Source organism: Hyperolius riggenbachi, chromosome 12, assembly GCF_040937935.1.
Source record: "Hyperolius riggenbachi isolate aHypRig1 chromosome 12, aHypRig1.pri, whole genome shotgun sequence".
Taxonomy (NCBI): domain Eukaryota; kingdom Metazoa; phylum Chordata; class Amphibia; order Anura; family Hyperoliidae; genus Hyperolius; species Hyperolius riggenbachi.
This window is the reverse complement of record NC_090657.1, coordinates 178,336,390-178,350,702: the sequence shown is the minus strand read 5'-3', so window position 1 is coordinate 178,350,702 and position 14,313 is coordinate 178,336,390. Positions and strand designations below refer to the sequence as shown.

The window sequence follows — 14,313 nt, the reverse complement described above, 5'->3', positions numbered from 1 at the left end:
TGAAATGAGACATCTTTGTCAGGCGATCCACCACCACAAGGATGACAGTATTGCCAGCAGAAGGGGGTAACTCCACAATAAAGTCCATTGCAATCATTTCCCAGGGACGGTTTGGAATAGGCAATGGAGAAAGTAACCCCCAAGGTTTAGATCGCAGGGCCTTTGATCTAGCACAAGTAGGACATGCAGATACATAGTTAAAGCAATCAGCTTTGATTTCTGGCCACCAAAAGCTCCTCCGCAGCATTTCCAGAGTTTTAGCGCACCCAAAGTGTCCGGCCAGCTTGTGATCATGGAACATTTGTAAAACTTCCAGTCTCAGATCTTGTGGGACGAAAATCCTGTCTTCATGCACAAATATTCCTTCTTGATAGTGACACTCTTGAGTCTGATCAGATTGGAGAGAACTTGAAGCCTGTTTGATCCGGGAAAGGAGGTCTGACTGGATAAGCAAGAAATTCTTATGTGCCAGGATAGTATTGGGAATTGGCACTGTTTCTTCTTCAAAGAACATGCGAGATAAGGCGTCGGCCTTGCTATTCTTAGAACCAGGGCGATAAGTAATATGGAACTCGAACCGGGAGAAGAACAGTGCCCACCGGGCTTGTCGAGGGCGGAGTCTCTTGGCAGTACGTAGGTATTCTAAGTTTTTATGATCTGTGTAGACCAAGATCGGATGCAAGGCTCCTTCCAGAAGATACCTCCACTCTTCCAGGGCCAGCTTAATTGCTAGAAGTTCTTTGTCCCCTATATCATAATTCTTCTCAGCTGGACTTAACTTCCTGGAAAAGAACGCAATCGGGTGAAGCAAGGCTTTGGGGCCAAACCGCTGAGAAAGTACTGCTCCAGCAGCGGTTTCAGACGCGTCCACTTCTAGGATATAGGGTTGGGTATGATCGGCATGTTTCAAGACAGGAGCGGAGATAAAGAGTCTCTTGAGTCTTTCAAAAGCAATTTGAGCTTCCTGTGTCCAGGAAAAGGTACAATGAGCTTTAGTTAGCCGGGTGATGGGTCCCACAATGGCAGAGAAGTTCTTGATGAATCTGCGATAAAAATTAGCGAATCCGATGAATCGCTGAACCCCTTTCTTATCTGAGGGGGCTGGCCATTCCAAGATGGCAGACACTTTCTGAGGATCCATAGAGACTCCTTCCGAAGAGATGAAGAGACCTAGAAATTGAATATTTGCCTTTTCAAACTCACATTTCTCAGCTTTGGCAAAGAGTCCATGCACCCGTAGTCTGTTGAGGACCTTTCGGACATGCTTCCTATGTTCTTCAAGACAGGAGGAGAAGATCAAGATGTCGTCCAAGTACACAATCATGAAAGAATCAATGAAATCTCTGAAAATGTCGTTGACCAGATGTTGAAAGGTGGCAGGGGCATTGCACAGCCCAAATGGCATGACGGTATATTCAAAATGGCCGAATCTGGAGCGAAAGGCCGTCTTCCATTCATCTCCCTCCCGTATTCTTACTAAATTATAGGCACCACGGAGATCCAGTTTAGTAAACACCTTGGCTGAACGGAACTGTTGGAACAGATCAGGGATAAGCGGCAGAGGATAACGGTTCTTGATTGTGATTTTATTAAGGTCTCTATAATCTATGCAGGGACGGAGAGATCCATCCTTTTTCTCCACAAAGAAGATGCCTGCGCCTGCGGGAGAAGTTGACGGACGGATAAAGCCCTTCTGTAGATTATCGTTGATATAGTTCTTGAGTACCTCAGTTTCAGGATCAGACAAAGGGTAGATACGACCAAATGGAATCTCAGCTCCAGGAAGAAGTTCAATAGGGCAATCATAGATGCGGTGTGGCGGAAGCGAGTCTGCCGCCTTTTCATCAAACACATCCAGGAAGTCTAGATATACAGTAGGAATCAGGTCTTTTTTGATGTGTTTAAGGGATAAGAGATGACCAATGTTAGGTAGACAGAAGCGTTGACAGTATTTGGAGGTAAACTGCACCACACCTGAAGTCCAGTCTATCTCGGGGTTGTGAGCCCGCAACCAGGGTATGCCAAGGATGATGGGGAATAATGGAGATGGAAGTAAATCAAAGGTCAAGTACTCTTGATGTTCGGAAGAAGTTGAGATCAGCAGAGGTAAGGTTTCTTGTGTGATAGGTCCGGAGCAGATGGAGGACCCGTCAGCAAGTTGTATAGGAAGGGCCTGACTCTTGTTCCGGATGGGGAGATTAAGTAGGTGGGCTAACTCAGAGTCAATAAAGCAAGAACAGGCCCCGGAGTCCAGGATGGCTTTAATTCTTGTCACTCCTCTTGGCCCCTGTAAAGATAAAAACAAGGGGACATGAGAGGAAATCCCAACGGCTTTCTTAGAGAAGGATCTAGTAGATTCAGATTCCTTACTTGATGGCCTCACCGGGCAGGCGTTGAGGAAGTGACCTGAAGCTCCACAATATAAGCACAGATTGGAGATACGGCGGCGCTGCCGTTCTTCAGATGACAGTGACGGTCTGGCTAACCCGATTTGCATCGGCTCTGGTTCCTCAGGATCTGGGGACTCAGAGGACACATTATGAGTTGGAGGGAGAGACGGTACGCCAGAGGATGTACCCCAGGAAGGACGGACGATTCCCATCTTCTCTTGTCGTCTTTCTCTGAAACGTCTGTCAATGGGTATGACCAGTTTAATTAAGTCTTTAAGCGTAGCCGGCATTCCTACTCGAGCCACTTCGTCCTTCAATTGACTACTGAGTCCTAGTCTGAATTGACTCTTAAGAGCAGCGTCATCCCACTGCGTATCCCCACACCATCGCCGAAAGTCAGTGACGTATTCTTCCACCGGCCTTCTACCTTGCTGAAGAGCGCGCAAGGCAGCCTCAGCAGATTCTGCCCGACCAGGGTCGTCATACAATTCGGCCAAAGCCGTAAAGAAACTGGTAACAGTGTTAACGGCAGGATCCTGATTTTCCCGTAACTGCAAGGCCCAGGCCAGAGGTTCCCCCTGGAGCAGGGATATGATGGTGCCAACCTTAATCGTCTCAGAAGAATAGGTGCGGGGTTGAAGAGAGAAAAAGAGGAGGCAGGCACCTTTAAACACTCTAAATTGTTGGCGGTCTCCTGAGAATCTTGCTGGCAAAGGGATCTTAGGTTCCCGTTCCGGAACAGGCAGGGTTACAACCGGTGCAGGTGCAGGAGTTGCGGCTAAGTCCCTCACCTGGGTCTGGAGCTGAAAACAGTCCTGCTGAATCCCTTGAACTGAAATGCTTAGTTCAGCAATTTGCCGACAGAGTTGGTCCATCGTGGAGTCATCTCCAGTGGTATTCATTGTTTAGGCTGTTTGTATCTGTTAGGCTGAGTGGCTGAGATGGAGAAAGTCCAGAGACCAGTTGACCCTTCCACTAGGGATGAGGTGTTGCCCAGATGCGGAATCTAAGTGACCACGGGTCTTCGCCAGTAACGACCCGAGGGGGTCGCCCTGGATTTCGCAGCCTAGTGCCCACCAGGTCGCAAACTGGGATAGCCTCACTAGTGGTTGAGAGAACTGATACCACACTGTGGAGATGATGAGGTAGTCCGGTAAACAGAGTAATCAGGCCGAGGTCGAGGCAGGCAGCAGACAGAGTAATCCGGGGTACAGGCCGAGGTCGAGGCAGGCAGCAGACAGAGTAATCCGGGGTACAGGCCGAGGTCGAGGCAGGCAGCAGACAGAGTAATCCGGGGTACAGGCCGAGGTCGAGGCAGGCAGCAGACAGAGTAATCCGGGACAAGCAGGGTCAAGCCAAGGGAGTGGAGATCAAGAGGAGTCAAACAAGCCGGGTCGTCAACAGGAAACAGGATCAAGAGCAAGTACTTCCAGAGAAGGCGTTCACACTAGCTGTAAGAACAAACAGCACTGGACGTTGGCTGGGGGAGGTCTTTTATACCCGAAATTGGCGCCAGAATTTCCGCGCCTGCGCATACGCGTTCGGATGCGTCCATTTTGACGCATGCGCGCTCGCGCTCCCATGCGTCATTTCCGGCGCACGCGTGTGACCTTACGCGCGGTCTGCATCGCGTCCCGCGCATGCGTGCGCGACACACAACGCAACCGCGCACGACCTCACGCACACCCCCAGCCATAGGCAACAACCCATAGCCGGAAGTGCGCGCGCGTGCGGGTACCGAAGGACACCGGGACAACAGAGCAACGTGAGTATTACAGAGGCGCCTATAGCTGGCTAACTAACTTATACTGGGGGCACTTATAGCTGGCTAACTTATACTGCGGAACCTATTGCTAGCTAACCTATACTGGGGAACTTAAAGCTGGCTAACCTATATTGAGGGCACCTATGCCTGGCTACCTATACTGGGGCACCTATAGCTGGCTAACCTTTACCGGGGCACCTATGCCTGGCTACCTATACTGGGGCACCTATAGCTGGCTAACCTTTACCGGGGCACCTATGCCTGGCTACCTATACTGGGGCACCTATAGCTGGCTAACCTTTACCGGGGCACCTATGGCTGGCTAACCTATACTGGGGTACCTTTTTCTGGCTAACCTATACTGGAGACCCCATCCATAGTTTCTCAGGGGGCTCAGTGATTTCTAGTTACACCCCTGTCTGTATGTTTTTGTTGGGATGTAGGAGGAAACCGGAGTGCATGGAGGAACCCCATGCAAAAACAGGGAAAACATACAACCTCCATGCAGATAGTGCCCTGGCTGGAATTCAAACCTGGAAGCCAGCTCTGCAAGGCTAGAGCACAAACCACTACACCACCGTGCTGCCCATGTAAGTAGCCACATATTCATACTGTAGCTTATTATTATTATTATTTTTTATTTATATAGCGCCAACATATTCCGCAGCGCTTTACAAAGCACAATAAAACGACAAGGGGAACATAGATACAACTAACAAATATACAGCAGAGTTCCAAGCAGCACAAATATTGTTACAAAAACAGTAAACATTAGGAGGATGACCCTGCCCTTGCGAGCTTACAATCTAATGGGTAGTGGGGGACACACTAGGTAAGGGGGTGGAGGATGGATGAGGCAGTGATTCTTTGCCTCTGATTACATTGTGACAAGTAAATAAAGGGCTATAGAATGTTATAAGCTTGTCTGAAAAGGTGTGTTTTAAGAGTGCGTTTGAAGATGTCCAGGTTTGGAGCATGACGTACAGGCTGTGGAAGAGAGTTCCAGATAAGGGCTGATGCTCGTGTAAAGTCCTGGATGCGAGCATGAGAGGAGGTGATCAGCTTAGAGGCCAGGAGAATTTCTTGGGAGGAGCGAAGGTTGCGGGAGGGACAATATCTTGAGATTAGTGAGGAGATGTAAGGAGGAGACAACTCGTGGAGGGCTTTGTATGTTAGAGTCAGGAGTTTGAACTGGATCCTCTGGGTAATGGGTAACCAGTGGAGAGAATGGCACAGTGGGGCTGCATCAGAAGAGCGTGTGGAAAGGTGAATGAGCTTAGATTTGTTACTATTTGAAAGAATGATTTGGCAATCCTGGGTTCTACCCTTTCCCTGCCCTTTTACAGATTAAAAAAAATGAATAAATAAAAACAGAGATGTACATTCAGTTATATATTTTTTACTGCCATGAAACCTACCAGAGCGTTGAAGTTTGTGTTGGCGTAGCGCAGCTGCATTGCACAGGAGAAGCACCACGACACACAGTCCACACAACTGGCCCTTGGAGCAGAGAGGCTCAACAGCATGATCAGAAGCAGTAATCCCATAGTGGTCAGATGATGGCGCTCTGTAACTGGAGACAAGGAGAAGATCAATAACTGGGGAATGGAAGAGCATTTGGCCCTCAGCATAGCATGGTGGCTCCGTCATAGTGAACTCTGTGAGGTCAGAAACAAAACTATGGTGTATACTGTCCTCTCCTTCTGGTCCATCAACAACATCAGAAAAGAATATTGTACTGTGACATCCTGGGGGAAGTTGTGATGGTTTAGCGTAGTGCTGTCCAACTGGCACTGCGGGATGGATGTGGGCCGCACTCGCCTGCCCGGACTATTGCTCTGTGTCAGTCCCCCTCCTCTAGCAGGCCTACTTCTTGTTTGTGCTTGGCTCTGCCCTCGAAGCTTGGACATTGACACCCCGATGCAGCTTGTGCAAAGCAGGCACAACACGTAGGTGGGCGGGGATCACCTTTCAAGAGTTAAGGAGCGCTCCTTTAGCTGAGCCTTGAGTGTATGGACTGCGAGTACCCACAAGTGGCCAGATCCATACACCGGAAGATGCCCCCCCCCCCCCTAAATAGGACTGGCTATTTATACTGGGCTACACAAACCAGTTGCTGGGACCACCTATATCCTACGGATGAATAATGTACTTGTGAATGGGACTCTCCAAGTGGTCACGTGAGCTCACTGGTTTTGTATACTTTTAATAGGCCATTTTGGTCCACTGCTGCATTTGCATCCTGCTTTTTTCCCCACTCTGAAGAGGCCGGCTATTCGTTTGTGGTACCGGTACCTATAGGTGTGGTGTGAATGGGACTGTATGCAGGTGCGTAATGCAGAGTGTGGTGTGCTCTTGGTTTTAATGGTTTTATTGGGATCTTTGGTGCATGCACTCTAGCTTTGAATAAAGTTTTCTTTCACTTTTTGCAAACCTACGAGGGTTTCTGTTGATCATTGAACTATTACTATGAGCATTGCAGTGCAAAGGGACTACATGCATAGTTGAGGCTAACAGAATTTATATATGATTGACACCAGTAAAAAAACCCAGTGCTAGCCACGCCCCCTGCCCATGATGTTGGACAGCACTGGTTTAGCTCACTCTGGTAGTGGGGATCATATCATAGAATGGTTACAACATACCATCCAGTGAGTCTTTTAGGGTTAAAAATGTAACATAGCTTTATTTTGTCAAGCAAAACAATGTCCATCACAAAACATTATGCTACACCCCGGGTATTCATCAGGCGTTGCACTCACACAAGATACACAGCCTTCCGCTTCTGTACCAACCCTACCTCGAATTATCTTCAGAGTCACTGCATACCACCTCTGTTCGCTATTCGCCAGCCTTACTGGTTCTGGAGTGATCAGAGGTAATGGCCACACAAGAAAAGCAACACACCGCAGTGGCGGCTCCAGCTTCCAATTATTTATTTTTTTCGGGGGAGGAGGGGGGGGGGGGGGGCACAAAAGGGGCATAATGGCTGGCTGGTGAGGGCCATTTGGGTGATCAGAACAATGTTTGTATGGCGAGCTTCAGAATTAAAGCTGTATAAAACCTGTATAAAACCCTGACATAATATTCAATAAAAAAAATGTTTTCCTACTTTTTATATGCCATACGGTTATCATATTTGCATTTTGTGCATAGGTATTATTATTCATTTAGAAATTATACGTTCCCAAAAGTCCAGTTTTTTGCTTTTCAGAGCTAACTTTGCATTTTATTAATAACTGATTTTATTCATTATGTATTGAAGGCAGAAATGCTTTGAGTTTCTGTCTGTGTCCAGGAGCTTCTCCACAGTCAGAGAATGTGTCACATTCCTCACTTGATACAATTAAGTAAACAAGAGATAACATTATCTACACTTTAGATGCGTCCACATTTCTCTGCACTGAACTTTTCAGTCCTGTGTGTAAGCCTTTAAATGCTGTTCTAGTAAAAAAAAAAACTGCTGGTTGTATATAATATGCTGTAAATAATTTTTTAGAGCAAAGAAGAAATGCTGGGTTTCATTCTGCTTTAAGGTGAACTCGGAGATAAAAATTAAAAGAAAAGGGGCCGCCATAAATACTCGCTGGAGCCGCCGCTGATCGATGCAGGAGGCGTGGCCACGCCTCCTATGCGTCGCTCCATCATGCGACCATCCGGTCACATGAACTGAGCAGCGCACACCCGATGACGCTGTATGCTGAGGGTCAGTGCAATGAGAGGCCGGCAACAATACAATTAAACATGTAGCCATTTACAGAAGTAAGGTCGCAATACAAATAGTAACATATATAATAATAATTATTAATAATAATAGGCAAGCATGTGTGGCAATCTGTATCTATCATGATGAAGGCCATCTTGTGGACAAAATTCATAATGCACAGAAAGAACCTTGATGAATACAGTCTTTTAATTTTTATCTCCGAAGAAGCACCGTAGGAGGTGCGATACATGTGAGGTCTAATCGCCAGCGGACGCTGAGAGGGTCAGTGTTTTGGAACGGTGAGAAGGTTATTTTACTTTTTATCTTGCTACCGACAGTTTACTATTTATTATCACTATAATAATTGCACCAAGGAGACAGTGCTGTCCATAGCTAGCTTCATGTCATTGATGTGATTTATTTGATAGGTATATCTACCTCCACTGGCACTTTATGATGATTTATTTACATCATTGTTATCCCCTAGATTTTCCCTCCCAGCGGCGCTGGTGATGCGTTTTGTTTTTATATTTTTGGGACACGTCATTAAATACATTTGTACTTTTACTATACACAGTTGTGGTTGTTTGGTTTATAAACCACGGATGCTTTTCCTCCTGAGCACTGTTAATTATCATTATTATAATTATTATTTTTTAATGAACCTCTCCGTAAGGAAGATTTGTAATAGTTTGAAATTGGAAAGTGCGGCACCGTGAGGAGGAGATAGCAACCACCATACAGACAAGAGGCCACAGGAGCAAACTACTTGGATTCTCCTCACATTCGTTTGAATTCTAGTTCAGTAGAAGTAGACACAACTTAACCTAACATTTTCTCATACAGTTACAGGGCAATTAGATGGATAAGCGCCAGATATTAAAAACATGCAGATGCAGACAAGCTGGTTCCTAGAAAACATAATTAGAAGATAAAATAAAATATAATACAGCAAATTAGAATCCCTAAGGTTGAGGTAACATCTGATCGAAAATTTATAACACCGTTAAAGACTGTTATGGCAAGTGCTAAAAAAAAAAAAAAAAAAAAACCCTGATGACAATTCTAGAAGGGGCCATTGTAGACCTTTTAGAATAAAAGAACCTTCCTAAGGCCACTCAAAATACACTAGAAGTTCTCAATGAGCCTATTAGAGATAAAAAGACACTCAAAACCATTAAGCTCTTAAAATAATGGAAAAGCTCAAGGTCCAGATGGCTTCTCTTTAGCCTGCTGTAGAAGATTTGCTCGTTTATTAACTAGTTATTTAAAGAGAACCCGAGGTGGGTTTGAAGAATATTATCTGCATACAGAGGCTGGATCTGCCTATACAGCCCAGCCTCTGTTGCTATCCCAAACCCCCCTAAGGTCCCCCTGCACTCTGCAATCCCTCATAAATCACAGCCACGCTGCTGACAAACAGCTTGTCAGAGCTGGCTGTGTTTATCTCTATAGTGTCAGTCTGCTGCTCTCCCCGCCTCCTGCAGAACTTCAGTCCCCGCCTGCATCCCTTCCCTCCCTGCTGATTGGAGGGAAGGGACGGGGGCAGGGACCGGAGCTATGCAGGAGGCGGGGGAGCAGCTGAGACTGACACTACAGATGTAAACACAGCCTCACAGCACGGCTGTGATTTATGAGGGATTGCAGAGTGCAGGGGGACCTTAGTGGGGTTTGGGATAGCAACAGAGGCTGGGCTGTATAGGCAGATCCAGCCTCTGTATGCAGATAACATTCTTTAAACATACCTCGGGTTCTCTTTAAGGAAACTGTTTCACTATATAGTAAAAGGAAAATAAAATATCCCCCATTTCCTCTTCAAATGAAGATATCTGACAGGATGCAGTGATGTAATTATAATTCCAGCAAAACTTTGATGAGGGCCCCCAAGGTTCCTAACCCTTCCCTTGCCTCCCCTTAGTGCTGTTCACAGCTTGGAGCCCATCTCACAAGCGTTATAAAACAAGTGTGGCCATCATGATCTTCACACCCATAACAAGTGGAGCCACAAAACCACCTGATCTGCAGTATAGGGACCTGTGTTGGAGGAAGGGAGGGTTAGTAGTTGGGGCTCCAAACAGCTCTGGGTTGCCCTGTGATCGCATGGGCTGTTACCCTCTAGTTATGCCCCTGACAGGGTGGTAATGTCTTTGTACCTAAACCATACACTGACCAAGCATGGGAGAAATTAGTACATTACAAGAGACTCTAGCCTAGTGAAATAAGTAAGAGGAGCCCACTGCCCAGGGATAGTAAATAATATCAATATAAAGGATTTGGGAGTGTAGGCTTATCTCCTCAAAGGTGAAGGACATTTAGAGGTATGTACGATACAGTGCTGCCCATGATTATTTATACCCCTGGCAACTTTTGACTTAAAGTTACTTTTATTCATTCAGCAAGTCCTTTTTTGACGGAAAATGACATGGGTGCCTCCCAAAAGATAAGAAGATGTACAAGAGGCGTTATTGTGAAAAAAAAAAATTGTCAGCTTTTATTTACATTTGAGCAAAAAGTGTCCAGTCCAAAATTATTCATACCCTTCTCAAACTGTTAGAGTCTGTGGGAAAGGCCACAGTTCCACACTATTCCAAATAGTCCAAGCTGTTCTAAAGCATTCTAATTACCCAGATTAATTGGGTAATGCTGGGCATACACGGTGCGATCCAGTGGCTCGATTAGCCACCGGATCGACTCCCGCCGCATCCCCGCGCGTCCGCCCGACTCGATTACCGCTCGTCCCTGCCGGCGTCGTTTATCTTCCGCTCGATTCCCCGCCATTGTCCGCCCGTGGGGATCGAGCGTGGAATCGATCCATTTGTGATCGGACCTGTCGGATATTATCAATAGAGCCCATCAGCGTCTCGATTGATAAGAAAGAAACGCACCGTGTATGCCCAGCATAACAGCTGTTTTAATCAACTCAACAGGTGAAAAACAGCAGTTGGTTTGTGGACAGTCATGGTTAAGACAAAGGAGCTCAGTAAGGACCTATGGCTGCACATTGTGTGTGCTCACAAGTCAGGAAGGGGCTACTAGGCCATTTCTAAACGTTTCCAAGTTCCAGTGGCTACAGTGCAAAGTATTATCTTTTGCACTGTGGAAAATCTGAGAGGACATGGTCGGAAACCAAAAGTGCCACCTGTGCTGGCAGGAGGATAGTGAGAAAAGGGAAAAAGAATGCAAGGATCATAATCAAGGCCATCCTGGTGAATCTGGGCTCTGCTGGTGGCAATGTCTCAAGGCAGTCAATCCCACGGACACTGCACACTGCTGGGTTCCACGGATGCAGACCAAGGAGGACGCCATCTCCAGATAAGACACACAAAAGCTTGCTTGGCCTTTGCAAATGCTCATCTGGAGAAAGAAGAAGACTTCTGTGTTATGGTCAGATGAAACAAAATTTGAATTGTTTGGTCACAATGATGTTTTCTTCATTTGGTGTTAAACAAAAAAGCCTTAAACCCAAAGAACGCAAACACCACTGTCAAACATGGTGGTGGAGACCTAATGCTTTGGGGGTGTTTTTCAGCTAATGGACCAGGGAACCTAATCACAGTAAATGGCACCATGAAAAAAGAGCAATACAGGAGAATTCTCAAAGACAACATCAGGCAGTCTACAGAGAAACTTGGCCTTGAGCACCAGTGGACATTCCAGCATAACAATGACCCAAAACACACAGCTAAAGTGGTGAAGAAATGGTTAACAGGCAACAACGTTTTGGAGTGACCCAACCAGAGTCCTGACTTGAATCTGTGGAGGGAGCTAAAGATCGGGGTGATGGCAGGAAGACCCTCCAACCTGAAAGATTTGGAGCTCATTGCTAAAGATGAATGGGCAAAAATGCCTGTGGAGACATGCAAAAAGCCAGTCTGCAATTATAAGGAAGCATTTGATTGCTGTAATAGGCCAATACAAGCTTTTCTATTGATTATTGAGAAGGATATGAATCATTTTGGACTGGACACTTTTTGCTCAAATGTAAATAAAAGCAGAGAAATGCTTTTTTTTCTACAATGCCTCTTATTATCTTTTGGGAGAAACCTATGTCCTTTCCCGTCAAAAAATTACTTGATGGTTGAATAAAATTAACTTTAACCATTTACCGCCATCCTAACGTATTAAAACGTCATGCTTACCGCTATTAACAGCAACATGACGTTTTAATACGTCGCGCATTCCCGCCGCTGCTACCGCCGTGTGTCCGCCGCTACCGCCGCCATTACCGTCGGGATCCCGTGCTGGGCGATTGGGGAAGAGGACTGAACAGTCCTCTACCCAATCGCAGTGCCTGGAGTGAATGGATGTGACCGCGAACAGCGGCTACGTCCATTCACATAAACAGGAAATGTAACAGTTTAATAAAGTGTGTAAAAAAAAAAAAAAAAAATGAACACGTCCTATGAGTGTTCACCAGCGCCATCTTGTGGCCAAAAAGTATATTACACTTACAAAATACATACATTTTCAAGTATATACACATCATTAATAAAATTACACTTCCAACCCTCCCCCCCAAAAAAAACACTTGTAAAAAAAAAAAAATCAGCTTAAAAAAAAAAAAAATAGTTGCCTTAGGGACTCAGCTTTTTTTATTCTATATTTTATGGGGGAAAATTAATTTTAATTTATTACATAGGGGCTTGTAATTATGGCCAGAACAAACAGAAAAATAACCACTTATATTTCAAAATAATATACTGTCGCCATACATTGTGGTAGGGACATAATCTAAACGGTTTAATTATCGGGACCACTGGGCAAATAAAACGTGTTTGTTTTATCCACAGGAGAATGTTTAATTTTAAAACTATAAAGGCTGAACACTGAGAAATAATGATTTTTTTTCTTTTTTTTTCTGTTTTTCTCATTAAAATGCATTTAGAATAAAATAATTCTTAGCAAAATGTACTATCCACAGAAAGCCTAATTGGTGGCGAAAAAAACGAGGTATAGATCATTTTCTTGTGATAAGTAGTAATAAAGTTATTAGGGAATAAAAGGGAGGAGCGCTGACAACTGAAAATTGCTCTGGTCCGTTAGGATAAAAACCCTTGGGGGTGAACTGGTTAAGTCAAAATTTGCCAGGGGTATGAATAATTATGGGCAGCACTGTACATCTAGTGTTTGTCATCCTTGAAGAGGTAATGCCTTGTACACATGCTAGATGGTTCTTGGCCAGTGTGGGCTGTCTCTGATGAGAGATGAGAAATGCAATGGCAAAAGATCTAGAGTGCTGGATCGTCTTTGCAGAATCAATGGTTCTCCACCATCCTGCTGGAAGTCGCTCCGTCAGGTCCCACTCTGTCATCCATCCTCCATAGCAACATTACAAGGATGTAGCTTATGACATGCCCATATAACAGTCACCCCTAAACTGTCTCCTGAGTGATCCTGATCCCTATGGGTGACAGTGATTATGCATTTGTATGTACCTTATGATATGTTATATGTTTAGTGCCTCATGGACACGGGCTGTGGTTGTGGTGCCACATGCAGGGGCCAGCAGCATTAGCCGGCACTGATTAGCAGCTGCCACTATGCTAACTGCAGACGGCATATGGGTTATTTCCTCTGGAGATGTTTTGACAAAATGTCACAAGCATAGTGAACCTAAAGGCAATCAGCAAATAGTGTGTTTAACCACTTCCCTTCCCCCGGGACAAGTAACTACGTCCTTGCTGCAAAATCCCTCTTCTCCTTGCAGGGTCAAAAGCTACTACATGCCTTCCCACCGCGCACTCCCTCTCCCTGCCCCCCGCGCTCGTTATCAAAGCCGATTGGTAGACGGAAGATCACAGTTCCCATTCAATGATGATCTAAGTCCCTGTGTGAATGACCGCCGCCATCAATGAGATGGCGCCGTCATTCACAAGAACCAATACTTACACGTCCACACACAGGAAAGGTATGTGCGAGGAAATCTTGTGGTCAAATAGTAAAATTACTTCTATAAACATTTTTTTTCATTAACGGACATTTTTTTTTTACATTTAAAATCAACCTCCTACATTCCCCAATAGTTACCCCCCAAATTTTTTTGTAAAAATAAATAACAAAAACAAAAATAATTATATGTATTTTCTATCTATCTATCTATCTATCTATCTATCTATCTATCTATCTATCTACCTACTGGGAGTGCAGAATTATTAGGCAAGTTGTATTTTTGAGGAATAATTTTATTATTGAACAACAACCATGTTCTCAATGAACCCAAAAAACACATTAATATTAAAGCTGGATATTTTTGAAAGTAGTTTTTAATTTGTTTTGTTTTAGCTATTTTAGGGGGATATCTGTGTGTGCAGGTGACTATTACTGTGCATAATTATTAGGGAACTTAACAAAAAACAAATATATACCCATTTCAATTATTTATTTTTACCAGTGAAACCAATATAACATCTCAACTTTCACAAATATACATTTCTGACATTCAAAAACAAAAC

General features: G+C 44.8%; 1 protein-coding gene across 7 annotated transcripts in view; it reads right to left on the bottom strand.

Annotated features, from left to right (window-relative positions):
- Positions 1–14,313, bottom strand: part of PDYN (prodynorphin) — a 189,120-nt gene that overhangs the window by 3,795 nt on the left and 171,012 nt on the right. For 5 of the 7 annotated variants that reach the window (XM_068263827.1, XM_068263828.1, XM_068263823.1 and 2 more), the window contains one exon: positions 5,574–5,728. In XM_068263827.1, the coding sequence (XP_068119928.1) occupies positions 5,574–5,702 (129 nt within the window). In that variant the 5' untranslated portion in view covers positions 5,703–5,728. Of the gene's footprint in view, positions 1–5,573; positions 5,729–13,019; positions 13,177–14,313 lie in introns of those variants that run through there. The other 2 variants (XM_068263825.1, XM_068263829.1) reach the window with 2 other exon arrangements.